General features: G+C 55.8%; 2 protein-coding genes across 3 annotated transcripts in view; one reads left to right on the plus strand and one right to left on the minus strand.

Moving 5' to 3' along the window:
- The window catches only part of LAMC3 (laminin subunit gamma 3), a 62,942-nt gene that overhangs the window by 15,427 nt on the left and 20,784 nt on the right, over positions 1-26,731 (plus strand). The window contains exons 3-15 of one of the 2 annotated variants that reach the window (XM_049711409.1): positions 2,221-2,351; positions 5,748-5,914; positions 8,717-8,905; positions 8,985-9,102; positions 10,357-10,455; positions 13,153-13,289; positions 13,674-13,724; positions 15,889-15,999; positions 17,865-18,057; positions 18,236-18,354; positions 20,741-20,959; positions 22,597-22,785; positions 26,318-26,563. In XM_049711409.1, coding sequence (XP_049567366.1) covers positions 2,221-2,351; positions 5,748-5,914; positions 8,717-8,905; positions 8,985-9,102; positions 10,357-10,455; positions 13,153-13,289; positions 13,674-13,724; positions 15,889-15,999; positions 17,865-18,057; positions 18,236-18,354; positions 20,741-20,959; positions 22,597-22,785; positions 26,318-26,563 — 1,969 coding nt within the window. The remainder of the gene's footprint in view (positions 1-2,220; positions 2,352-5,747; positions 5,915-8,716; positions 8,906-8,984; positions 9,103-10,356; positions 10,456-13,152; positions 13,290-13,673; positions 13,725-15,888; positions 16,000-17,864; positions 18,058-18,235; positions 18,355-20,740; positions 20,960-22,596; positions 22,786-26,317; positions 26,564-26,731) is intronic. The other variant, XM_004269086.3, reaches the window with a different exon arrangement.
- LOC125964752 (ATP synthase subunit ATP5MJ, mitochondrial-like) lies at positions 2,797-3,212 on the minus strand. Its single transcript, XM_049711235.1, has 2 exons — positions 3,191-3,212; positions 2,797-2,957 (listed from the first exon to the last, which is right to left on the minus strand). The coding sequence occupies exons 1-2, from the start codon at positions 3,210-3,212 to the stop codon at positions 2,797-2,799; spliced, it is 183 nt and encodes a 60-aa protein (XP_049567192.1).

A 26,731-nucleotide genomic window follows, 5' to 3' on the forward strand; every position in this document is an offset into this window, starting at 1 on the left:
TGTCCCTAACGGGAAAACAGCCTTTTCAGAAATGAGACCCTTGCAGCCCCCAGGCAGAAGGACAGAGAAGGTCAGAGAAGGACAAAAAAAGCCAAGCCGCCCCCTCCCCTTCTCTCCCCTCTGGGCACCCCCAGGGTGGCGCTTCCTCTAAGGACGTGGAGCCTTGGGGGTGTGGGGTAACGAGGGATGTGTCCATGCGGCTGCTGTGTCTTGGGTCCCTCTGTCCTCCATGGGGGCCAGGGACCTTGGGGAGAAGGCTGACCCTCTCTGGGCTGCTTGGAGACAAAGCTCCTGCCTGCCGCTTCTGCAGTTAACGCTGCATCCTGGCTCCCACGTCTGTCCAGAGTCAACCCGAGAGCCCACTTGTAGTTTTAGCTGGGCCACTGCAAGTTGCACGAGGTCCTTGCCTCTGCGTACTGGGGCTCCGGTTTGCCCCCAAAGTTACCTCTAAGGCATCGGGGAGTGACCGTACGGTTTGGGCTAAGGGAACAAATTCCCCTTCTCTCTCCCAGCTCCCTTGCTGGTGTCTCAGGGAGATTTTGATGCTGTTCCTATCACCATTGCCTTCAAGACTGATGGAGCAGGTCATAGCTACAAAGCAGATGCAGGAACCCAAAGAGGGGTCACTGCAGGCCGAGACCTTGGGCAGGTCATTGCCCTCTGGGCTCCATTAGTATGATGAGGGCGTTGGAGCAGATGCAGGAAGGCAGGCTACCTAGTAGCGAAAGCTGGGACCCTGGGGTCAGATAGACCCGAATCCCAGCTCTGCGTGCACCAGCCGTGCAACGAGGAAGCAGAGTACTTACCCTCACTGATCCTCAGTCTTCTCATCTGTAAAGCATGGGTAAGAATAACACCTCCCTGTGGGGTTATGGTGAGGACCTGAGCCATAACCACACAATACGCGTCAGCTACTGCACCTTCCAGCTTGGACATCAGCTGGTTTGGGTTCTCTAGGGGCACTTTTTCTGCAGAAAGAAAAGACTCTTAGACCATCAGCTGTGCTCTGCTGGGTTCCCACCCCGGGCCTTAGCCCCCTTGCTCCTCAGCTGCTTCAGGGACCGACCAGCAGCATCAGTACCACCTGGGCACGTGTGGAAATACAGAGTCTCAGGCCCCACCTCTGATCAGAAGCTGCATTTTAACCTGATCCCTGAATGCACACTGACGTTTGGGAAGTGATTCAGGGAGTGACTCCCCGGAGGTTTACAAACTCAGCTGAGCGCTGAGGTCCCCTCTGAAGCTTTCTGGTCCTGGACCCCTCCCTGGCTGAAGCGTCCTCAGGCAGAGACCCTGGGCCCCAGGCCACGGGCTCGAGAGTTGCTGAGCCCAAGGGGATCGGAGAGGCCCGCTGGCCTGAGTCACGCTGGGGTGAGAAGTCAGACTTCGCCAGTTCATTTTCTGTCCTGATGAGCCTGATTGCTAAACCAGCAGCTGCTGGGCTGAATTAAAATGCTGATTAACATTCAGCCTGAGCTACCCCTGATTATAACAGCAGGCAGATGAAAATGTCAGCGTTCACGTGGGCTCTCCCCCACCCCCCACCAGCTCTTCCAGGGGGAAGCCTCTCATTCCGCCACCAGCAGGTATTTATCGAGTGCCTGCCGTGCACCCGGCAGAGCCCGGGCTGGGGGTGCAGCGAGAACCAGGGGCCCTGAGTCCTTGTTCTCTTGGGGCTGTGTTCTGGTGGAACAGACGTCACCTGGGGCAGGTGCCTTGTCTGTGGGAGCCTGATACTTGGAACGTGAGAAGCCTGTAAACCCAGGGCCCACCCCACGCCAGGGCGCTGGGACGCGTCTTCCCTCAGTTGCCCTCTAGAGCGGGGGTGCGGTCCCGCTGAGGAGTCAGGTAACCTGCGTGACACGGTTTTAGATGGGCTGCTCCGGCACCTCGACCGCGTGCCAGATTCCGTGCCCCGCCGCTGACACTGGCCGTCCTCCTCCAGCACCCTCCTGGAGCCGACATTATTCCTTGTCCTATTTTACAGATGGGGAAATGGAGGCTCTGAGACACTGAGCAAATTCCCCAAAGTTGCACAGTTAGGAAGGGGCCGGGCATCCAGGTTGGTGTGACCCAGAAGCACAGGCTCCTTATTTCTGCAGTGTTCTCGGAATTTGTTTGTGTCTGGCGTGTCCCTGTGTCCCAGAAGATGCCCCGGGGAGCCGGCAGACACTCAGGAACCTGCTGATGGAGCCCTTTCCCTTGCATCTTGTCCGCCAGGACTGGGTCACCAGCACCGAGTTCCTCATCTCCCTAGACCGGCTCAACACGTTTGGGGATGACATCTTCAAGGACCCCAAGGTGCTGCAGTCCTACTACTACGCCGTGTCCGACTTCTCTGTGGGCGGCAGGTAGGCGGGAAGCAGGGCAGCGGCCGGGACGCTGGACGGGGTGGCTGCCACGTGGGCTCACCCGGTGGCTACCGTGGAGGGTAAAGAAACCACTTCTGGTGCTCCAGCGGGGGGAAAGAGCAGAAGCCTGGTTCCCGGGCCCGGCGTTCGAGGCCTCCATGACCCGCCTGCCTCCCGCCTCCCAGCCCCGTTCCTGCTGCTTTTCCCACGTCAGCTGTGTTTCCGCTGCCGTCAGCGGGACACACCAGCCCTTTGCACCTGTGGTTCCCTCTGCCTGGTGGTCCGTCCCCCTTTCTTTTCTTTCTTCCTTTTTTTTTGCATCTGACAGTACATTCGTTGACGCCACATGTGCCCGTGTGGGGCAATGTTCCACACTCTCGTCTAACACGTAGAACCTGCTTAAATTTCCAGTCGGACCACCGTTCTGTGGGACAAATGAAGCTGGTTAACAGTGACCATAAGCAGGCGCGGGACCCCAGGCTTTCAAAGCTTCGCTTCTTTCATCAGCCCTCATGAGCTTATAACTGATGGAGCCCGTCAACCCCATTCTTCCCCAACTCTTACGGTAAACTTGGGTAGAGTAGGGCTTCCTGGGGACCCAAGCATGTTTTTTTTGTTTTTTGTTTTTGTTTTTGTTTTTGCGGTACGCGGGCCTCTCACTGTTGTGGCCCCTCCCGTTGTGGAGCACAGGCTCCGGACGCGCAGGCTCAGCAGCCATGGCTCACGGGCCCAGCCGCTCCGCGGCATGTGGGATCTTCCCGGACCGGGGCATGAACCTGCGTCCCCTGCATCGGCAGGCGGACTCTCAACCACTGCAACACCAGGGAAGCCCCAGGCATGTTTAATAAGGCTTTGAGCCATCTCCAAACAGTACGAACGGTTCAGGCCACTCCAAAGCCCCACGGCCGGTGACCCAGAAAGGTCACCGAGGAGGGAGGCACCGCACTTCTACACCCTTCTCATGTGAGGAGAGTCGGGCTGTTCCGTCGGGACCCCTGGCCCTGGCCTACATACTCCTCCAGCTTCGATCAGTGCACATTGTAGTTTAAGCATCTCGCCTCTCCAAGAAGCAGGGGCCGTCCTGTACACACGTGGCCACTTGGTACTGGGCCCTCCAGGCACAAATGACGTCTTCAATGTAAACACTCCCTCATCAGGCTCCTTCTTGGAAAGGAGAGAGGAGACAGATGTGTTCCCGCCCCAGGCAGACAGGAACCAGATCAGTCCCCAGTAATCATGTCGCACGCCCCAGATTAACAAGGATAGGAAGCCAGGGCAGGGTGTGCTGGCTGTCAGGGGGACCACCCTGCAGATGCGGACCCTGCGGGAGGTCAGGGAGACCACCCTGCAGATGCGGACCCTGCGGGAGGTCAGGGGGACCACCCTGCAGATGGGGACCCGGCGAGGCTGGAGATGTGAGGGGCGAGCATCCCAGGTGGAAGAGCCAGCATGTACGAGACCCAGGCTTGACGAACGAGGCAACAGCTCTGCAGCTGGAACAGGGGGCGTGGAGACGGCCGGAAGATTGTCGGGGCCGTGGACCAAGTTTACGCAGTCAGTGGGAAGCTGCTGAGGATTTGGCCAGGGTAGCGACAGGGTTAGATTTCTAAGACACCCCAACCCTTGACATCGCAGGGGGGCAGATGAGAGGAGAGAGAAGGAGCTGGTGGTAGGATGGGAGAGGTGTGGATCTGAAAGCTATTTAGGGTGGCAAGCCAGCTCCACGTGGGAGTGGTGGCCCATGGGGGTAGGGGGCGAGGGGCTTCCAAAATTCAAGGACGTTGAGGTGGCGTTCGGAGAGGTGAAGATGTCTGGGAAGGGAGCACGGGCACAACTGCCTACACGCAGGGTGTCTGCACCCTCTGGAGGCTGGCGCTCGGGAGTGAAGGGGAAATGGGGGTGTCTGTGGGGGCCCCTCTGCTTCTCCTCCTCCCCCGCCACTCCCACACTTGATTCAGGTCAAACCGCCCGGGAGCAGGGCCTCTCCACGGATGGCGGATGGCGGTGAGCTGCAGCGTCTGCCGTCAGGGGGCTTCAGGACAGAGAACATCCGGGCCCCAGCTGCCAGAGCTGGACCACCCTCAGGCCAGCAGCCGGCTGGGGGGCAGTGGCCCGGCAGCCTGTGTCCCATAGCGGCCTGTAGGAATTTCACTCTTTCCCTTGGGATCAGAGGGCTTCGTGGAGGAGGGAGTGTTGGCGATATCCCCTTGGGGCCGTGGGTGGTCCCTTGTCCCAAGACTGCCTGGTGCCCGCCTCACCCCTGCCGGAAGTTCTGGGCATTACCTGCCTACCCTGAGCTCCCAGGGAGGCCAGGCAAGGAAACAGTGCTCTGTGACCTTCCCAAGCCCTGTGTCCCCAGTACCATGGGTACTGGCAGTGGCCAGAGGTTCTTCAACATCCACTTGGGACAGAGCGTGGAGCAGAGCTTATGGGGAGACACCAGGTGGCCGTAGAGGAGTGTCTAGGAGCTCAGGGTTTGCGTGGAGTAGGAGAGGACGGGGTTCAGATTCTAGCTCTGCCGCGTAGCATTCATCACCTCATGGTCTGAGCCTCAGTTTCCTCATCTGTGCAACGTGGCTAGTTATGGCCCCTCCTGCTGCAGTGATGAAACTCCAGAGACATGATGTGAGCTGATTGCTCTGTTGGGGGCCGCTACAGAGGAAGTCTGGGAGCTGGGAGCCCTGGCCATCCTCCGTGTGCCTCAGTCTGGCCCCCCGGGAGGGGGGCGATGACCCCACCGGGTCAGGCTCAGCTGAGCACGCTGTGTGGCCCCTGAGCACCGTCGTTCCTGCCTGATTCCGCCTGTCTGACTCCGCAGGAGCGGGGGTGGGGCAGGCCCAGGGCTGCCTTCAAAGGCACAGGCTCACTGGGGTCTTGAGATGAGCTGGGGGCCGTCCTGTGTAAGGCGCAATCTCCTTCTCATCCCTTTAGACACGAAGGAGGGGGCATGAGGCGCCGCCCTGGCTGCCTGCACCTCCCACCCCCTGCCCTGAGAGCTGGCCCGCCCTCTAGCCAGGAGACTGAGATGACTTCTTCCCGGGTCCCCCTCGGCCCCTGGGTGTGGTGCTTTCAGTGGCAGCATCGAGAACTTGACCGTTACTAAGGGGTGGCCTCGGGCAGCCTCTCTGGGCCTCGGTTCCTCCGTCTGTTAAATGGGGATCGTTGTGGGCTTGTGCAGATGCGGTGGGTTGACACGTGTACAGAGCTCAGGACAGCCCAGCGCGGTCGGTTCCGTGACTGTTGCCCCGGGCACGTAGCAGGAGTTCAGTAAAGCTCCGTAGCTGAGCCGTAGAATGAGGGGCTCACCCGAAGGCGGGGCTCCCTGGTGATGAAGCCCTTCTCCGCCGGCACCTCCCCAGCTTCTGGACACCCCCCACCCCCGTGTTCTTTTCCCAGGTGCAAGTGCAACGGGCACGCCAGCGAGTGTGGCCCCAACGAGGAGGGCCGGCTGGTCTGCCGATGCCAGCACAACACTGTGGGCACGGACTGCGAGCGCTGCCTGCCCTTCTTCCAGGACCGCCCGTGGGCCCGGGGCACAGCCGAGGCGGCCAGCGAGTGTCTGCGTGAGTGTCCTGGGACTTCGGTGGCCGGAGGCAGGGGGTGCAGGCCAGGAGACAAACTCCCCATCCCTGGCAGCGGGGCTGCTCCTGGGGGGCCTGGCCGCAGCTTTTGGGGCTCTAAATCCTGTGCAGGTATGAGGAGGAGCTGGGGGAGGGCTGGAGGGGGCACGTGATCCTCCGTCCTCACCCCCCCAGGCAGCCCCTCAGACCCAGTCTCTCCAGGTAGAGGCATGCGTGGCAGGAGGGCTGAGAAGGACCCCCAACTTGTTCCTTTGTGTCAACTGCTCCAACCACAGCTGTCGATCAAAGCCAGGCCACCCCAGGTCCTGGGGTGCTGACCTGCCCACCCAGCCTCTCCTGCAGGCCCCCAGGCAGCCCTTCGCTGCCCCGGCCCCCATGCGACGTGGCTGGCACTGCCTAACCTCACAGACACGCTGGAGAGGATGTTGCCATCATACTTTTTCCAGGGACGGGGGCCGCGCATGGGGTGGGGGGCTCCTCCCAGCCTGGCGTGCCCCTCCAGCTTCCCTCTGTCCCCAAGCCCTGCCCTCCGACAGTCATCTGGCTTGCTCCGGGCTCCCATGTGTGGCTGGTCGTCACTGGGCACCAGGCTCCAGCTGGCTCTGCTGCTGGCAGGAGGCATGTCTTCATGTGCAGGCACTCCTGACGGCTCAGCCTCTGGACCCACTGTGCTCCTGGGCTGCTGGCATGTAGAGCTGGGGTGGGGAGAGGACGGCTTGTTCCATGGAACAGGATGCTGTCTGCAGGAGCTTCCCGGGGCCACTGTGGCCCTAATGAGTTCCTGCTGCCCTTGCTGGCCTGCCTCCACCAGGAAGTCCTCTCGGGGTCAAGGAAGCTGGCTGGCTCACCCGTTCTGAGTCTGGGGCTCTCTCCATGGTGGGGACACAAAAGGCCAGATTGCTTCTCCCATCAGGTCCTCACCCCTGAGGTCATATCTCCTTCCTCCCAGCCTGGAACCTGCATTTCGTACCTGACCCCTCGCGCTCCCCAGTCCAGGCAGCCCCTGAGCCGCATTCACATCCCCCCAACCCGACTGTGTCCTTCTACACGGCTGACACTGTGGTCCGGCCGGTCACCCCTCCTCTGGGCATCTGAAGCCCCCACCTCCCTGCTCTCCCAGCCCCCATACCCCGCCTGCCGCCCAGCTGAAGGCACTTCACATCTGAAGTGCAGATGCAATGATATTCATCCACGGAGCCCCTTGCTCCAAGGTGAAGTCCACTGACCACGGCTGGCTGCCCAGCCTCCCTGGATCAAGCCCTGGCTGACCCCTTGACCTCATAACTGCCCCTGCGCCCCTCCCTGTCCCGGCACAGTGCACAACGTCCCCACCCTCTGCCCTGCCCATCACATGACATGCCACCCTCCCACGCCACACTGGGTGAACCTTGCTTCTCTGCCTGTGCCACAACTATCCTCTCCCCTCCTGCCTGGGACTCTCCCTTCCCTCTCCTCCCCTCCTTTGCCTGGACACTTCCTTCCTGCTCACCCTTCAGGTCCCACTTAGCTGTGACTTCCTCCAGGAAGGCAGCTGTAGGGCCCTCCTTTCACCTCCCGGAGCCTCCCTGCCTCTCCCATCACAGCCCTTCACCTGCAGGATATCCACCTGCTTGCTGCATCTGACCTCCATCAAACAGTGGGACCATGTGTGCGGGCACTGGTCCACACCATGCTGGGCTCACCACGGGAGCCAAGACGGAGCCGATCTTTGGTACATACTTTTTTTTTTTAACACGAATGTACTTTGTTTTTTATTTATTTAGTTTTGGCGGCATTGGGTCTTCGTTGCTGCATGAGGGCTTCTCATTGCGGTGGCTTCTCTTGTTGTGGAGCACGGGCTCTAGGTGTGCAGGCTTCAGTAGTTGTGGCACGTGGGCTCAGCAGTTGTGGCTCGTGAGCTCTAGAGCGCAGGCTCAGTAGTTGTGGAGCACGGGCTTAGTTGCTCCGCTGCATGTGGGATCTTCCCGGACCAGGGCTCGAACCCATGTCCCCTGCATTGGCAGGCGGATTCTTAACCACTGTGCCACCAGGGAAGTCCCTTTGGTACATACTTTTTAAAAACGTGGGAAAAGTAAGCTGGGACGAAGTGAGAGAGTGGTATGAACTAATATATACTACCGAATGTAAAATAGATAGCTAGTGGGAAGCAGCCGCATAGCACAGGGAGATCAGCTCGGTGCTTTGTGACCACCAAGAGGGGTGGGATAGGGAGGGTGGGAGGGAGGGGGACGCAAGAGGGAAGAGATATGGGAACATATGTATATGTATAACTGATTCATTCTGTTATAAAGCAGAAACTAACACACCATTGTAAAGCAATTATACTCCAGTAAATATGTTTTTTAAAAAATGTATTTATGAGTGAATGAAAGGTGACTTGTATTTTCCGTGCTTCTGAGTGACCTCATGGTCACTGGGGATCAGATTCACATACTCTTATGGCTCAGAGGATCCACAGGAGATCTTGGAGGGAGCCACGCTGCCACTCGAGAAGGTAGCCAGTCTGTGATCCATGACCAGGTGACTGTACGTCCTGGCTTGCCTGGGAGGGTCCTGTGTGGGGGTATATTTATTAATGGTGCCCCCTTTGTTCTCGAGAGTGTCCTGTTTTGGAAGATCAATTGACTGGTCTCCAGATCCTTGATCAAGCCAGGCCTGAACTCCATCCTTGCCCTTCCTCCAGCTGCCTGCTCACTCACCACAAGGAAGCTGATCGGCCCATACTCCCCTCCTACCATGTGCTGCGGCCTCTCTCACACACCCTCCCCTGCCTCCTGCCCACAGCTTGCAACTGCAGCGGCCGCTCTGAGGAGTGCATGTTTGACCGGGAGCTCTTCCGCAGCTCAGGCCATGGTGGGCGTTGCCTCCGCTGCCGTGACCACACAGCCGGGCCACACTGTGAGCGCTGCCGGGAGAACTTCTATCGCTGGAAGCCACAGATGCCATGCCAGCCCTGTGACTGCCACCCAGCAGGTGAGTGGGCCGCACTGCCCCGGCCCCCACCCTCGCCCACTGCCACGGGCTCCTGCTGCCCTGTGTCCTTCCTCCCCAGGCTCCCTGCACCTCCAGTGCAATGACTCCGGCACCTGCATCTGCAGGCCCACGGTGACGGGCTGGAAGTGTGACCGCTGCCTGCCCGGGTTCCACTCGCTCAGTGAGGGCGGCTGCAGGTGAGGGCGGTGGGGACAGTGGGTGTAGATGACCCAGCAAGGGCGCACGATGGCAGATTTGGACTGAATGATGGGAAGCAGGAGGGAGAGTCCCAAGCCCCTCAGAAGGCAGAGTTGGCAGCAGGTGGTTCCCCGGGGGCGGAAGAGGAGGAAGGGATGAAGGCTGACCCCCTGGGGTTCTGCTTCAGGCACCTGGGCGAAGGGAGGCCATTCATGGCAAGGGGAGCACAGGGTGGGGAGAGGCTGAGTCTGCAGTGCTCGTGGGGCATCCAGGGGGACAGAGATGGGCAGGGGCTACTGGGGTCTGGACCTCAGAGGAGGGTCTAACGCTTTACTATCACTTGATTGAGAAAATACACAATGACCAAAAAAAATAAAGCCCTTATAAATTCAGAAGTACTATTAAATGATCTTGGCTTTGGTGCATTGTACCAGTCTCCTTGTATATTTGAAAGGCCGTGGAAATGCCGTTGGGGAGGTTTGGGGAGTCTCAGATCTCTCTCAAAATACTCAGTCGTTCAGGCATAAAACTGGCCATTAGGTGGGGACCTGGATGCTTCCCCAGGGTCTCTGTGGCCTCTGGGCCTCTGTACATGCCACTTCTCCTACCCTGGAGCATTCTCTTCTCCCTCAACACCCTGCCTCTCCCCAGCCTGTGTCTGAACAAAGTCCTACTCATTCTTTAATTTTCAGTCAAGGTACAACTCCCCACCTTGTTCCCACTCCAGACACCTCATTGGTGCTGCCACAGCCTCTTCTTGTACCTTGTCTCCCATAGCTTGTATCAAAGTACAGCATCTACCTGTTTGCCCGTCCATCCTCACTGGACTCTAGGCTCTGTGAGGACAGGGACCGTGTCTTACCAGATGGGGGATGGATGGGTGGATGGGTAGATGGATGGGTGGGTGGATGGAAAATGCATGGATGGGTAAGTGAATAGGTGTGTGGGTGGGATGGATAGAAGGATGGAAGGATGAATAAATGGATCAGTGGTTGGAAGCATGCACAGATGGATGAATGCGTGGATGGATAAGCAGGTGGGTAGGCAGATGGATCACTGTTCAGGTGAGTGGGTGGGTCACTTCCTTCACTCAGTGGGAACAGTAGAGCCAGGGGGCAGGCTCTTGGGTCAGCCTGCCTCCTGTTCCTCTCGGGCGTGGGGAAGGATAGAGAGATTCCTTCCAAGGAGGGTGGGGTATTCCCACGCTGGAGTTGCTCGTTGGACGCTTTCCTCTTGTCCTCTCTCTTTGGCAGACCCTGTACCTGCAATCCCGCTGGCAGCCTGGGCACCTGTGATCCCCGCAGTGGCCGCTGTCCCTGCAAAGAGAATGTGGAAGGCAACCTGTGTGACAGGTGGGTGAACCGATCCAGTAATAAGCCTGCTGGAAGTGACCTCAGTGGTGGTGGGAGGAGCAGGGGCCATCATCCTCCCAGACTTGGGCAACCCCACCACCTGGCACCCTTCCTGGAGCACCATGGATCTGACACCCAGGAAGTTATCTAAAGACTACAATACCATTTATACTTTGACCCACCACCACTGAGAGTTCATAAGCTGTGAAAATACATCTTTTTCCCCCTATCTCAGAATCCTGAAAAGAAAGAGCTAGAAAGGATAGGAGAGACCATCTAATCCAGGGAGAGCAGATACATGGTACTCGTACCACAACCCTCCCATCTCACACTCAGGGCAGACATCACTAGTAGAGCGCTACCACAACCCTCCCATCTCACACCCAGGGCAGACATCACCAATGGACCACAGCAGTTTACCATGAGCTCTACTGTAACCTCAGAATCCTTCTCTACGTCCTGCTCCAAGAAGCTCCCACCAGTTGAGCTGAGATTCAAGCTTGTTTGCCATCCTTGCCATCCTGTCATGGTACAGGCGGAGCTTCTAAGGCTCGACGAGGCAGAAGGACTTTTCCCTGCCCTTCCTCCTTGATGTGTTTAGGGGGCCTCCTAGCCCCAGCAACGGGCTGGCAGACAAATGTGCGTTTACGTCCTTGGGCACATTCTGTCCCCTCTTCCTGGCTTCATCTCCAACCTCTGAAGCCTTTGCAGCCAGCGTGGGGTGTGCCAGGGCCTCTTTGATCCTCTGGCCATGGGAACCTGACATGGCAGTATATTGTGGACTCTACCCTTGCCGGACTGTGTTGGGCCTCTACTGGTTCAGGAAGAAGCCCGGCCTTGACTCTCACCTTGTCCACGCGGGGCCTGTGGGTCCTGGGGTGGGAGGTGGACTCCCTGCTGGGTCTTCCTCCCCCAAGACCCCTCAAGCTGAAGAGACAGAGTGGAGTTGGGGGACTAGATCCCACTAGCTCTACTCCACTGCCTCGTACCTTGAGGAGGTCTGCCTCTGAGCCTCACTTTACCTGTTTGTGAGATGGGGGGGCTGGTGAGATGTGTTCGTTGGAGCTGGCCCAGCTTTGGGGTAACTGGCATCTTCTTATGAATTGGATTCCTCCACCTGGGTCGGCCCGAATGGAGCCCTCATGGTGCAAACCAGGAATATGTGTTTGTAAAAGGCCTCTGCAGGGCTCCTGGGAGAAATGGCTGATTCTGGGACTGGGGCGGGGAAAACACAGGATGGGCCCGAAGCATCTTGTAGAAAGCAGGGAAGTGCTTAAAAACAAAACCAGACAAAGACAAACCCAGAAAACCCCAAACCAGGATGGGGGCCCGTGTCAAATGGACACGAGCGCCAACCTGAAAGAGTTCCCAGAGCTGGAACAAAATAAATAACAACAATATCGGATTATAACCCAAAGTATAAAATAAACATCCACGAGTCCACACTGATATAAATAGATGAGTGAATAAATAAATACAGGGGGATGAAGGGACAACTCTTCCTGGCAGAAGAATTCCACATTAGAAATGGAGAAGGGATGAGGGAAATATTAAAGTACTGTTACGATATCAGAGTAACGATCGCTGTAGGCCAGAGCCGCTGATGAATGCTGACATTCGTGGGCAGAACTTGAGGGAGAAACAGGATATTTGCATGGCCCCCAAATATCTCCCTCAAAATATTTACTAATTACTGTGGTGCTTTCACCATAGGTCCACGATTCTTTTTACTGCCTCCCTCCCAGAGGTGGAGCTTAATTCCCTTCCCCTTGCTCCTGGGCTAGATTTAGTGACTTTTTTTGACGGCTAGAATATGGCAGTTTTGCAGTGGAGAAACCTGGCAGGGACTTCCCTGGTGGTCCAGTGGTTAAGACTCCTCACTCCCAATGCAGGGGGCCCGGGTTCGATCCCTGGTCAGGGAACTAGATCCCACATGCCACAACTAAGAGTTCGCGTGCAGCAACTAAAAATCCCGCACGTGGCAACGAAGATCCTGTGTGCTGCAACTAAGACCTGGCGCAGCCAAATAAATATTTAAAAAAAGAAAGAAAGAAAAGAAACCCGGCAGGCAGCACCTTAACTAAATGGTGAAGGTTAACTTTACCAGTGACGTCATACATGACCAGTGATGTCATACATTACCAGTGACATCACACAGGTATCGTTTACCCTGATATGATGTGAGAAGACGGGCACTTCGCCTCTATTTCTTCCCCAAACCCACAGCCCCAGTCTAATCTTGAAAAACACCAGACAAACCCAAATGGTGGACATTCTACAAAATATCTGACCAGTACTGTCAAAAGTGTCCAGGAAAGACCGAAAAGCTGTTACAGATGAGATTAAGGACACCGTTAAATGCAATGCCATGTCCTGGATGGGATCCTGGAGCAGAAAACAGACGTTTGTGGAAAAGGGGGAGAAATCCTAATAAAATCTGGGGTTTAGGAAATAACGTTAATCAGTGTTAACTTCTTGGCTTTAATAAACGTACCCTGGTAATGGCAGATGTTAACATTAGGAAAAGCTGGGTGAAGAGGCCATGGGAACTCGTGTCTACAATCTTTGCAACTCTTCTGTAAATCTGAAATTAAAACAACTTTCCCCAGTGATTCTGGGCTCCGGTTAGTCTAGCTGGGATCCCCCGAATGTAGCCAATTCATCTGGCCCCCGTGGGCATGTCCGCCTCCATTGCAGATGTCGCCCGGGCACATTTAGCCTGCAGTCCCACAGCCCAGCCGGCTGCAGCAGCTGCTTCTGCTACGGCCACTCCAGGGCATGTGCGGTCGCTGCCCACTTCCGGGAGCACCACATCCTCTCCGACTTCCGCCGGGGTAAGAAGCGCCCGCCCTGCAGCCACCTCCGAGCGCAGCTGGGACGGGCGGTCCTGGGTCCTGCTCTGGGGAGATCCTGCGATGGTGGTATGGGTGGGTGTGGAAAGGAGGGGGCAGCCTCGGACCCCAGCCCGGGCGTCTCCCGCAGGCCCACACACCGGCCGTGCGCCTCGGGGTCCTTCAGTACCCCCAGCACCTACCTGCATCCCTCGGCTCCCTCCTGGCCGCTGGCGTCTTCCTCAGCCGCCAGCAGGGGTGGGGGGTGGGCACCTGGCAGCCTTTGGAGCCTGTGGGGGAATTTCCAGTTGCTCCTTGGCCCCCTAGTGCTGGGGATCCGGGCTCAATCCCCTGGCCCCCATTTATTGAGCACCTGCTATATGCTAGGCACCATGCTGAGCTCGCTTTGTCCATGGAACCTCCTGGATTCCCGGGCAGGTAGATATTCTCATCCCCATTTTACAGATGAGGCACCTGAGGCCCAGAAAAGGAAGGTCACGTAACTTAGTTGTTGGCACCTTGGGTTCATCAGCTCCCGAGTTTTGCTCTTCACTGCTGCGCAGGTCTCTCTAGGTCCAGGGGTGCTGTGGGGACCTGGGTCCCCAGCTCCAGGTGGATCTTTGGGGCAGGAAAGCAGTGGAGCTCTGAACTCTGCATTAAATCATGGCCTGCGTGGGTCCCTGCCATGCCCACCGAGTCTCCCCACCCCAGCATCTCCCCCAGGGAGCTAGAACCTCAGGGCTGGCTCTGGGGCGCCCCAGATGCAGGGGGAGCAGTGCGCCCTCTGCTGGACACTACGCAGAAAGCAGGACCGAGCGGGGCTTGGAATGGGGACCGCCTTGTGGTCACTTGGGCTGTAGTCCAGGATGTCAGCGTCAGAAGGGACTCATTTTATAGATCCTAGAATAACATCACGATCCTCCTCACTTGGAGCCAAGCCCTGGGTTTGGCCCTTCAGTCTCAGCATCTCACGTGATCTCACTAACACCCTCGGCCAGCAGTTCTCAAACGTTTTGATCTCTGGATCCCTTCATGCTCTTGAAAATTAGAGAGAACCTCAAAGTCCTTTTGTTTATGTGGGTTGTTTATACGGATATTTTCTGTATTAGAAATTAAAACAGTAGTTTTTAAATATCTGTGTATTAATTCATTTACGGATGACCGTAGTAAACTTATAACAAAATATAACTTCTGCCTGCGAAAAATAACGCTCTTTTTAAAAGACAAAAAACTTTGAGAAGAGTGCTACCCGTTTTACATTTTTGCACATCTCTTTAAGGTCTGGCTTAATAGAAGTCAGCTGATTCTTACCACGGCTTCTGCCATTTAGTCTGTTGTGATATCACACATCCTGTAGCTTCTGGAAAATTCTCACTGTAAGAAAGAGAATGAAAAACGCAAATAACATTTTAATGTTATTTAGAAGATAGTTTGACGCCGTGGACCCCCCTGAAAGAGCCTTAGGGATCTCCCAGGATATTCAAACCAACTTGAGAACTGCTGCCGGGACCACAGTACCTCATTGCCTCCATTTTGTAGATGAGGCACTAACCGGCTTCAGAGAGGTTAAGTAACTTGCCTAGGGTCACACAGCCAGCAAAGGGGCAGAGCCTAGTCTAGCACGGAGGAGCCCCGGACTTCCCCTTTCTGACCTCTTTCTGTTTCTTCATCCCTCCCTCCTCACCCCTTGGGTGCCCCAGGTGTTGGGCCTCCACCATATTCTCCAGCTGCCCCCCTAGAGAGCACCCTCTGGAGGTCACTTGCTCTGTGCCCGACTGTGCCTGGTGTACTGCCATCACCAGAGGGAGGGTGGACTGAACTGGGACTGGGCTCCCACCCTGACCTGGCCACTTCCTAACCAGGTGGCCTCCCTGGGTGCAGTGGGGCTCGTGGCACGCATACCTGGAAGGACGGGGTGGTGAGGTCACGGGCGAGGAAATCCTCTGAAGACCTGAAGACAAGGTCTAGTCCAGTCTTGTTAGAGACTGCCCACAGTGGGGTCTCCGGGCTGTCCTCATGTCATCATGTGCTCAAAGCCCAGCGAAGGGGACTTCCCTGGTGGTCCACTGGTTAAGACTCCATGCTCCCAATGCAGGGGGCCCAGGTTCGATCCCTAGTCAGGGAACTAGATCCTGCATGCTGCAACTCAGAGCCTACATGCTGCAACTAAAGATCCAGTGCGCCACAGTTAAGACCCAGCGCAGCCAAATAGATAAATATATTTTTTAAACAAGAAAAAAGCCCACTGAAGGGGCAGGGCAGGCCCGGAGGTCTGACTGTGCCCCAACAGAACCGGGTCTCTGAGCCTCCCAGCTCCTCCTGGAGCCACCTCCCACCCCAAGACCCCCATCCTGATCTGGAATGGGGTTCCGAGCTGCCTGGCTCTGGGCACGGAGCGTTTGCTAGCACCAGCTGGCTCTCATCCCCCCCGGCCTGTCTCTAGAACAGTCTCTCCCCTCCCTGGGTCCTGGTGTTTCAGGCTGCACTCAGGCCTCTGGGGGTCGTCCTTGGGACCCGGGAAAGGGTGTGAAGTGGGAGCGGGCAGAGGCCACCCTCCAGGGCCTCACCTCATAGGGGCTCTGTGTGTGTGTTTGCTGTCCAGGAGCCGAGGGCTGGCGGACCAGAAGCATGGGGGGCCCAGAGCATCCTGCGCAGTGGAACCCGAGGGGGCTTCTCCTGGACCCAGAGGGCAAGGAGGAGCTCACAGCACCAGGTACCTGCCTCCACAGGCAGGGGCAGGGCTGCCCGCGTCCATTTCCTGTGGCTGCTGTCGCAGATCACCACCAACTTAGTGGCTAAAAGCAACGCAGATGTATTCTCTTAGTGTTCTAGAGGTCGGGAGTTGAAAACGGGTCTTTCTGGGCTGAAGTCAAGATGTCGGCTGGGCTGGGCTCCTTCTGGGGGAGGCTCCGGGGGAGAATCCTTCCCTGGCTGTTTCCAGCTTCTCGAGGCGGCCTGCATCCCTCTGCTCGTGGCCCCTTCCTCCTCCTCCAAAGCCGGTCAGATCTTTCTCACGTTGCATCTTCCTGACACCACCTCTTTTGCCTTCCTCTCCCCTCTCTGAAGGCCCCTTGTGATTACATTGGGCCCAGCTGGATAATCTAAAATAATCTCTCTACTTGAGGTCCGGCTGATTAACAACCTTAACTGCCCCCACCACACAGCATAACATATTCACAGATTTCGGGGATCAGGACCCGGACACTTTGGGGGGCCATTTTCCTGCCGACCACGTGCCCCGCAGCCTCTGCTTCCTCATCACAGCCTTGCCACCCAGGGCTCCCTCAGGCCACTGTCGCACCCCAGACAGTCCCTGCGCGTCTCCCATCAGCGTCTCACCCCGCCAGGCCACCGCACCCTCATGCCCGGGACCATGGTATTCCTGTAGAAGCAAGAAGTTCTAGATTATTCTGAACCACTCCCCACCAACTAGGGCAGCTTTGGTCTCCTGGAAACTGTATCAGACCAGGAGCCTCCTGGAGCCCATTCTTAGCTCCACTGTGGCCAGATATGGGGTCCGCTGGCTCCCTTCACCCAGTCCTGCCCGTTCCCTCTCTCTGCAAGAGGGGCTAGAGAGGGGCACTCAGACGTCTGAGGATGCAGCACCCGTGTGCCCTGCAGCCAGGAAACAAAGACCATGGGGTCCTCGGGTCCCCTCCTGGGGCAGGTGTTCCAAGTTCAGAAGCCCGAGAGCAGAAAACACGCTCTGTTCCCTCGTTGCTTTGTCAACGGATTTAAGAAGGAGTTATTCACTCAAGTGTTTGCTGGGTTCTCTGCTGGGTGTGCTGGGCACACCGCAGTGGGCAGGGCAGGTGGTGGGCGAACTCAACCGTTTTGATTTCACTTCTTTTTACGCACACATTCAACAAACACTCTCGTGAGTACGGAAGGCCTGAAGGGAGGAAGGATGGGGTGTCTTTCGGTCCCTTTCCTTCTGTGTCATGATTTTTCTGCCTAAGCACTTGGCTAATACAGAGAAATGACCAAGTAAGACGGGCTATGACAGGGCCCCTCGGTCCTTTATGCGTCTGCCTTCTTCCCGCTGGAAGCGAGTTCTGATTCCCGTGGAAAGTGTGGCCCTTGGGGGCTGTCAGTGCCCCTGCTTAGTCACACGTGTAGCGCGCTTGCCTGGTACTCGCTCTGAGCCTCACTAAATGCCATGGATGCGGCTCCCTAGGGATTCTGAGCTCACGGGGTTGGGCGCCATGAGCGCCGTGTGCACGGGCAGGCCTTGCGTACTGTGAGCTTCTCCTCTGCTCCTGTACAGACTCCCTTGTCCCATGACACCACACTTACAAAACCCAAGTTCCAAGATAAAAGTCTTAAGAGTGTCAAGATAGGGACAGCAGAGCGTTAAGCCAGGCGTGGGGCCCCAGGTAACTGCCAGGGTCACATGCCCAGGAAGCCAGCCCTGTCTGCGGAGGTATGAATGGGCCACCCTCAGCGTCTTCTGTGCAGGGACCCTTTGATTTTGTAGTTTTATCTTACGAAGGTTTAATTGGCAATAAAATCATTGTAGACATTTAAAATCCAGCTAATTAATTGAAGACCGTCAAAGCTGCCCTCTCTTGTCTTTAGAGAAGTTCCTGGGAGACCAGCGATTCAGCTATGGGCAGCCCCTCACACTGACATTCCGGGGCCCCCCCAGGGGCTCCCCCATCCCTGCGAGGCTGAGGCTGGAAGGGGCGGGTCTGACCTTGACTCTGCGGCACTCCAGCTCGCCCAGCCCCCTGGACACCAGGCAGCCAGGGGAGGTACAGCTCAAGTTCCTGTAAGTGTCCCGCTCTGTCCTGAGAGATGGGGTCGAGCAGTCGGGGTGGTCCCTGAGGTCCAGGCACACCTGGTTCCCTGGGGTCTGGGGGCTCCCACCCTCCCCACTCCTGCTGGAGGATTCCTGACACCACCTGCCCCGGGCCTCACGTTCTGCTTTGACCCCGTCCCCCTGCCAGGTTGCAAGAGACCTCCGAGGACGTGGACCCTCCGCTGCCGCCCTTCCACGTCCAGCAGCTGCTCACCAATCTGACTGCTCTGCGCATCCAGGCCAGTGGCCACAGTGCCAGCCCTGCCGGTGAGTTAGGGACACCCCCAGCCCCCAAACCAGCTAGGCTCATGGGCTCTTTCGTGCATAGCCTTGCTGAGTCCTCACAGCAGGCGATCATCGTCCCCGCTCTACCACGAAGGAGTCTGAGGCTCAGAGAGGTTGGGACACTTGCCCAAGTTCATATAACCAGTAAGGGCAGCTGGAGGGGATGCTGAGTACAGAGGCAGGGGCTGGACAGGTGAGGGGCCTGAGGATGGACAGCTCTAAGGGACAGGTGCTTGGCCACGAGGCAGCCAAGAGCCTGGCGTGGTTGCACCATGGCAGAGTCCCCCGCTGCCAGGAGGCCGCACCCTAGAGGGCCCTAGGTTGGTGCTGGCCGCAGGGGCTCGGCCAGGGTTCCCAGGGTATCGCTTCCCCCTGCTGGTGATCGGAGGTGTTGCACCTAGAGAAAGCCTGGTTTCTAAACCCTCTGAACCAGCCAGCGAAGTCATCACGACTTCAGTCGGGACCTCTAGCACCTCCCATCCTGGTCACTGGGTGATTGCCCTGATGGTCCTCTGACTGTTCCTGGTTCCCCCCTTTTTCCTTAATATACTTTCTCCTCTCCCCACCCCGTGCCTGTACGTGCCTAGACCAGGGATCCTCCATGCCCCTTTTTAGAACAGATCTTTCATATATAGCACCCCTTTTACTATCTGGAAATGAAATTCACAGATATTATAACCTAGACACAATTTTTAAAAAACAGTATAATATTCTAACTGTAGTACACAGAATAAATAAAAGGAAAGTAAATGATATTTTAAAATAACCGTATGAATTCCAGTCACTGCTTCTAGGAGGGTGATTTGCTCCTTTTGGGAACCCCTGGCTTAGATGGCCAGCCTTTCCTGGGGCGCCTTTGAGTCCAAGGCTTGGGGGTTGTAACCCAGCCCCCTCCAGCCCCAGACCTTCCTCCTCTTTGGGGCTGTGGTTTAATTGCCTTCACCCCCATCATCCTTGCCAGTACTCCCTGCTCCCCAGACCCCCCCTTGCAGGAATTTCATTTTTACTCTTTCCAGCAGCTTCCAGAACTTCCTTCTGTCACTCACTCAGCCGTCAGTTAACAGATGTTTACAAAGCACCTACTTAGGCCAGGCCCGTGCTGGGGGTGAACTGGACACGCACGTGGACATATTGACACTCATCTCACCCCACCCCCCCAAACCTCCTCTGCCCACTGATAACGTTCCGGGGTGTATCACTCCAGACCTTTCTGTGTGCAAGTACTTACATTTGTATTTTTTTAATACAGAAATGTGATCCCACAGTATAGTGATCTGCCGCTCGCGTTTTTCAGCTAACAGTGCATCCTGGAGGTTGCTACTTGCCTTACACGTAGAAAAGGCTGGCTCTGCATGTCCACCGCATATCACTCCGTGGTAGAGACGCCCCATAAAGTCTTACCCACCCCCCTACTCATACGTATTGAAGTGGTTTCCAGCTTTTCACCATTGCCAACAGCGCTGCAGGGAACACCTTCGTATAAAGGTCTTTTATCCTCGTGCAAGTGTGTCTTTAGGACAGATTCCTCAAAATGGAAATGTTAGGTCAAAGAGTGTACATTTTACCCTTTGACACATGCTATCAAATTTTGCTTCAGCAAGGCTGTACCAATCTATATTCTGATGACAAGTGTCCACGCTCCTTCCCTATTTACCTGCTCTGGTTTTCCTCCAGTGTTTGCAGAGAGTTTTTATATTTTGTCCCAAGTTGCTAGTTGTTTTCTGTGGGAAGGTTGGTCTGAGAGGAGCTACTCCCCTGTTACTAGGAGCAGGACCTCCTGGTTTGTATTCCCACAGTCCCGTGCCTGAGTTCCCCACACCCACATCCTCCACTGTCACTGACTGTAACATGCTCACCAATCTGAGGGTCGTGAATGGTAGCAGTCTTTATTTATTTATTTATTTTTTGCGGTACGCGGGCCTCTCACTGTTGTGGCCTCTCCCATTGCGGAGCACAGGCTCTGGACGCGCAGGCTCAGTGGTCATGGCTCACGGGCCTAACGGCTCCGCGGCATGTGGGATCTTCCCGGACCGGGGCACGAACCCGTGTCCCCTGCATCGACAGGCGGACTCTCAACCACTGCGCCACCAGGGAAGCCCGATAGCAGTCTTTAAATGTACACGTCTTTAATAACCAGTGAGAGTGAATGTCTTTCTGGAAAATTCCCAGCCATATCTATTTCTCCTTCTGAAAATTACCTATTTTTTCCTTTGCCCTTGGTCTGTTTTTTAAAAACTATAAGTGATCCATGGACTGCCTCTGTATACGTGGGCCAATAACCCTTTGCCTTTTACATATGTGAATAGGAAGATTTGGGGGAGAAACATGTGCATGGAACTCTCTCCTTCTCTCTCTCCTCGATCTGCAGGCCCAGTGTTCCTGACTGAGGTCCGGCTCATGTCGGCCCGGCGGGGACTCTCCCCGCCAGCCTCCTGGGTGGAGACTTGCTCGTGTCCCAGGGGCTACACGGGCCAGTTCTGTGAGTCCTGTGCTCTGGGATACAAGAGGGAGACACCACTGGGGGGTCCCTATGCCAGCTGTGTCCCCTGCACCTGTAACCAGCATGGCACCTGTGACCCCAACACAGGTGAGTCTCCCTGCATCCCCCCCACCCCCGCAAGGCCACCTGGGCAGACAGAACAGCGAGATGAGTACTGACCTGCACGGGGTCAGCTATGAGCATGTAAGTGATCACGAAAAACAATACCGATAAAATGGTGTCCTCGAGTCCCTCCAATTTTTATATGCTATGTCATTGAATCCTGCAAAAACCCCTGGCGGTGCCGGGACCATTCCTGTCCCATCTTACAGATGAATGACCTAAGGTGCAGGGAGGCTGCACGGCCAATAGATGGCAGAGCTACTCCTCCCACAAGTTCAGTACCAGCTATTCATCCCCACTTGTAGCGGAGGAAACCTGGGGAAAAACCTCGCCCGCAGTCACTGGGCAGGAGATGCCCGACAGGGGCTGGACGCTGGTCCCTCACACAGGAGGTGGGAGGGTCAGCGCCCTGCTGCTCTCCTGGAGCTGCTGGGGTCTCTGAAAAGGGAATGCCTTTTCTCAGCTGGCAAGCACAGTAACCTGGGAATGAACCGGCCAGCCAAGATGGGCATGCACCGGCAACATGAGGGGCCTCCCCGCTTCTTGTGCCCACGGCAGGCATCACTAATCGAGCCAGATGAGACCTCATAGTCCTTCTATGCAGTGCTCCAGGAGAGTTGTCTCATGAGATGGGACTAGTTTGTCATCCCTCAGAGCCCCTCGCCTTGGCATGACTTCCAGCTCCATGTGGGCGAGTCCTCATCTGTAAAATGGGCGCAGCAGCCACTGCTGTCCGCCCTGGATGGGAGGAGGAGTAGTGAGCATGTGGGTGCTGGGCCAGGAAAGCGGGGCAGGTGTGACAGCTCCCCCTGGATGCCACCCCTGCTCCGCTTGTCCGCCCTGCGTCCCCTCTCCTCCTGTTCACCTCAGTCCCTGCTGGGTGCTGCTGGGGGCCTCTGGGAAGTGCTGGTCTTGCTTATCCCCTTCTCGGCCAGGCTCCTCCCTTAGTCCCTGGCAGTGGCTCTGAGAAGACTCCAGATGCTGTGGGGCTGGAGAAGGGGGTTTGCAGAATCCCCTTCATTAGAAACCAGTGGGCAGAGACGGGGGTTCTGTTCTATGAGACCAGGAAGCCTCTGGAAACCCATAGACCCCCTAAACGGGAGCCTCATGTCAAGGCCAGAATCCTGGATCTGTGTCACTGTCCTTGAAGTTAAGAGGACACGGAGGCTTCAATTAAAAAGATAAAGAGGACACAGAGGAAGAGGAAAAGGAAAACTGACAGCAAATGTATCGTCAGCTGGTTCGGTTACAGGTTTTGGAATACAAAATAATAATGACGACAGTGATAATAATTGTGTGCAAGAGACTGTGCAGGGCACTTTGACTGCGTGGCCTCGTTGAATCCTGATGAAAACCTTTGGAGGTCAGAGCCATTTATGCCCATTTTGCAGGTGGGGACGTTGAGGCACAGGGGTGCCCAGGTTCACACGGTCAGTAAGTGGTGGATGTGAACCTGGGGTGGACACTTCATCCCTGGGCTATGCTGCCTCCACCTTGGAAGTGTTCCCACCCCTTTTCTGCCTGGGACGTGCTCTGTGACCCCCATGGCCAGAAGCCTGCCTGCTGTCTCTGGAGCATCTGGGCTCAGGCAGTGGTGACCAGGCGCTCGTCTTGCCCCTCAGGGATCTGCCTATGCGGCCACCACACCGAGGGCCCGTCCTGTGAGCGCTGCTTGCCAGGTTTCTACGGCAACCCCTTCACAGGCCGAGCCGATGCCTGCCAGCCCTGTCCGTGCCCTGGACAGTCGGCCTGCATGACCATCCCAGAGAGCAGAGAGGTGGTGTGTACCCACTGCCCCCCGGGCCAGAGAGGTGAGTGGCTCATGCCCTGGGGCCCCTGCCTCTGCCCGGCCTCCAGGAGTGAGTCCTGGGTCTGGAGTGTGACAGATGACGGAGGGCCCAGCTTAGGGGTGACAGGCCTGACTTCTGGGTGCACTGAGTCTCGTAGCCCCATAGCCAGGAGCCCGGGCTGAATGGGTTCCCGTCAGAACTTGGGCCACTGAACATACCACGTGGGATTTTGGAAATCCTCATGTCCGGTCCTGGCCCCACAGAGCCTGGTTTAGTAGCTTAAGACAGAGCTCAGGAATCCATATTCCTATCAATTTTCCCCCATAGTTAAAGTGGAAAACCTCTGATTGAACTTTCAGCTTTAAAAAAATGTCGCCGTGGGAATTCCCTGACAATCCAGTGGTTAGGGCGCAGTGCTTTCACTGCCGTGGGCCTGGGTTCAATCCCTGGTCGGGGAACTAAGATCCCGCAAGCCACGTGGTGCATCAAATAAATAAATAAAATTTTAAACTGTCACCAGATAATGTGTGAAGCGGAAGTGTCCCCATCCCCAGCTCTCTCCCTGTTCCTCATTCGCGCTCCGGGACTCAGAGTCATCCTAGACATATGATTTTTCTAAAAAAAAAAAACAGCTTTATTGAGATATTATTCACATACGCTATGATTCACCCATTTAAAGTGTACAGTTCAATGGTTTTTCAGTATATGCCAGTATTGATTTTTTTTAAATTTTGGCAAATACACATAACATAAAATTTGCCATTTTAACCATTTTTAAGTGTACAGCTCACTGGCCTTAAGTACATTTACAACATTGTGTAGCCATCACCACCATCCATCCACGGAATTTTTCTTCATCATCCTAAATAGAAACTTCACACCCATTAAATTACTGTTTAACAGTTCTCCCTCATCACAGCCCCTGCCATCCACCGTTCTAGTTTCTGTCTCTGATTTTGACTATTCCGGGTACCTCATGTAAGTGGACTCAGACAGCATTTGTCCTTTTATGTCTAGCTTCTTTGTTTCTTCCTTCCTTCCTTCCTTCCTTGCTACGTTGGGTCTTCATTGCTGCGCGCGGGCTTTCTCTAGTTGCGGCGAGCGGGGGCTACTCTTCATCGCGGTGCACGGGCTTCTCATTGCCGTGGCTTCTCTTGATGCAGAGCACGGGCTCTAGGTGCGCGGACCTCAGTAGTTGTGGCACGCGGGCTCAGTAGTTGTGGCTCACGGACTCTAGAGCACAAGCTCAGTAGCTGTGGTGCACGGGCTTAGTTGCTCCGCGGCATGTGGGATCTTCCCGGACCAGGGCTCGAACCCGTGTCCCCTGCATTGGCAGGCGATTCTTAACCGCTGCGCCACCAGGGAAGCCCTGTGTCTGGCTTGTTTCACTTGGCATAATGTTCCAAGGTTCCCAGACATCTGGTTCTACATCTAGTACCTGTGGCTGCATCAGGACAGCCCATTATCTTGGTCCTGTCAGATGCCTGCTTTGTTGAGACCACTCTGAAAGCAGCTCCCTGATGGCTAGCAGGACTGGGGAGATGCCCCAGAGCAGGGGTCCCAAGAACTGAGGGACTGAGGTCCCACCACAGGACCCTGCCCCCTGCCATCATGATGCCCCTTGGTTTCCATAAACTTCCCCACATTTTCTGGCTCCCTACCTGTGGCTTCCTCTGGTCTGCAACATGAGGGGATCCCACTCAGTGAGAGGGTGGACACTTAGAGAAGTTACCCAAGGGAGGATTTTTGGGGAGCAAGCCACTGCTGTCCACAGAGGGAACCCTGGGAAGGCTCCCTGGGGTCGACGTTAGGCCCTGGGGCTTTGTACCAGTTCCTGTCTTTATCACACCAGCATCCTTCAGGTCCCGCCAAAGCCCTCACCCAGACAGTCTGAGCCGGGACTGACCAGGGTCAAGCCCTGATCCCTGCCTGCCTCACTTGTCTACCATCCTGAACCCTTGCAGCTGCCTCCTACCTGGGAGCTGTCCTCACCTGGTCCCAAGTGGATGGCAGGTTAACTATGGGGACCACATTCTTCATCACCAGCTTCAATCTCCCCCTTGCCCGTCTTACTTTTTTTTTTTTGGCCGCGCTGCACAGCTTGTGGGATCTTAGTTCCCTGACCAGGGATTGAACCCAGGCCCTCTGCAGTGAAAGCATGGAGTCCTAATCATTGAATTCCGCCCTCTTATTTCATTTCTATTTCAGAGTCTCAAAGCCAGACACTAGCCTCTACCTTGAACTCCATTCAGATTTTTCTTTGCCTTCCTTTTCTCTCTTTTTTTTTCATCTCTTCCTTAGTATTCCTCCTCTCCATGTTCAAGGTTGCCTGCCTTTAGTTGCATTACCTTGATTTCAACTGGACCAATGAACTTTGAGGATGCAGGGAGCCCACAACTATCTTTCACCATGACAGTAGCTATTTTTTAAGTTATAAAGTTAGTAATACTCATGGTAACAATGTCAACTGTTTGTAAACGTGTAAAGAGGAACGTGAATGTGCATACAAGCAAGAAGACGACTTAAGATGCCCGTCATCCTGCCACCCCCAGAGTCCCCGCAGTCGTCTGTTTCATGCAGATATACACAGAGAGGTACGTGTACTTACCAAGAATGAACTGACACCTCTTGAAAGCACATAGTCCAAGTGTGTCCTTTTATGCCCCCTCTGTGTTCAGAGTGAATCTCCCAGGCAGTGACCCTCCAAAAGCCTCCTCACACACCTTCTTTTCTGAGACTCACAGTAACCCTGGGGCTGGAAGATGAAGCAGCAGCCCCAGATCAAACCCAGGAAGCAAGGTGGGAGTACGAAATAAACAGTCCAAATGGAGTTCAGAAACCGTGAGAAGCAGAAAAGGCAAAGGGGTCAGAAACCGCAAACGAAAAAGCAACCGCAGCTGAGGGAGGGAGATGGGGGAGAGGATGAGGTACAGAAGGGTGAGGAGGAGGGTGACGGTGATGTTGAAGATGGAGACAAGGAAGATGATGATGAAGGTGATGAATGACCAAGATGATGGATGATAATGATGAAGATGGTGGATGGTAATGATGACAGAGATGATCAAGATGAAGATGACGTCGACAAAGGCAAGAATGACGATGATGATGAAGATGGTGGTCAAGGCGCTAATGAAGAGAATGGTGATGATGATGAGAATGTGGGTGATGACACGATGACAAGGAGGGTGATGATGGTGAATGGGTGATAACAGCCACTACTGTTGAGCACCAACCATGTGCCAGGATCTGTGCTAAGTGCTTTGCACAAGTGATCTCACCAAACCTTCTCAACAGTCCTTTGAGGTAGCTGCCATTATTGTCCCCACTCTGCAGACAAGGAGCCCAAGTTCAGAGAGGCACAGTGACTTGCTTAAGACCACACAGCCTGCTAATGGCCCAGCTGGGCCCTGGCCCCAGGTCAGACTGACCCCAGAGCCCCTGCTCTGCTCCACAAGGAGACTTGAGGGAGCTCACTTTGGTTCATGCCCGGCCTCACCCTTCATGGACCCAGCGGGCTGGGTTCCTCAATCACACAAGATTTCTCCTTTCCCAGGGTGGCGCTGTGAGATCTGTGATGATGGCTTTTTTGGGGACCCACTGGGGCTCTCTGGGGCCCCCCAGCCTTGCCAGCTGTGTCAGTGCAGTGGGAACGTGGACCCCAACGCAGTGGGCAACTGTGACCCCCTGTCCGGCCGCTGCCTGCGATGCCTACACAACACGACAGGTGCCCACTGTGAGAGCTGTGAGGAAGGCTTCTACGGGAGCGCCCTGTCCCCTCGGCCCGCAGACAAATGCGTGCGTGAGTACCCCCCTCTCAGACCCACAGGGTGGGGCGTGGTGGGCCCCTTCTCCACCAGATCCAGCTGGCTGCTCTGCAAGGCTGTGCAACCTTAGGCAGATTACTCACCTTCCCTGTTGCCTTGTCAAGAAAGTGTAAGGGTTTGCTCTTCTCCGAGGTCTTTCAGCC

The sequence above is a fragment of the Orcinus orca genome, chromosome 6 (genome assembly GCF_937001465.1).
Source record: "Orcinus orca chromosome 6, mOrcOrc1.1, whole genome shotgun sequence".
Taxonomy (NCBI): domain Eukaryota; kingdom Metazoa; phylum Chordata; class Mammalia; order Artiodactyla; family Delphinidae; genus Orcinus; species Orcinus orca.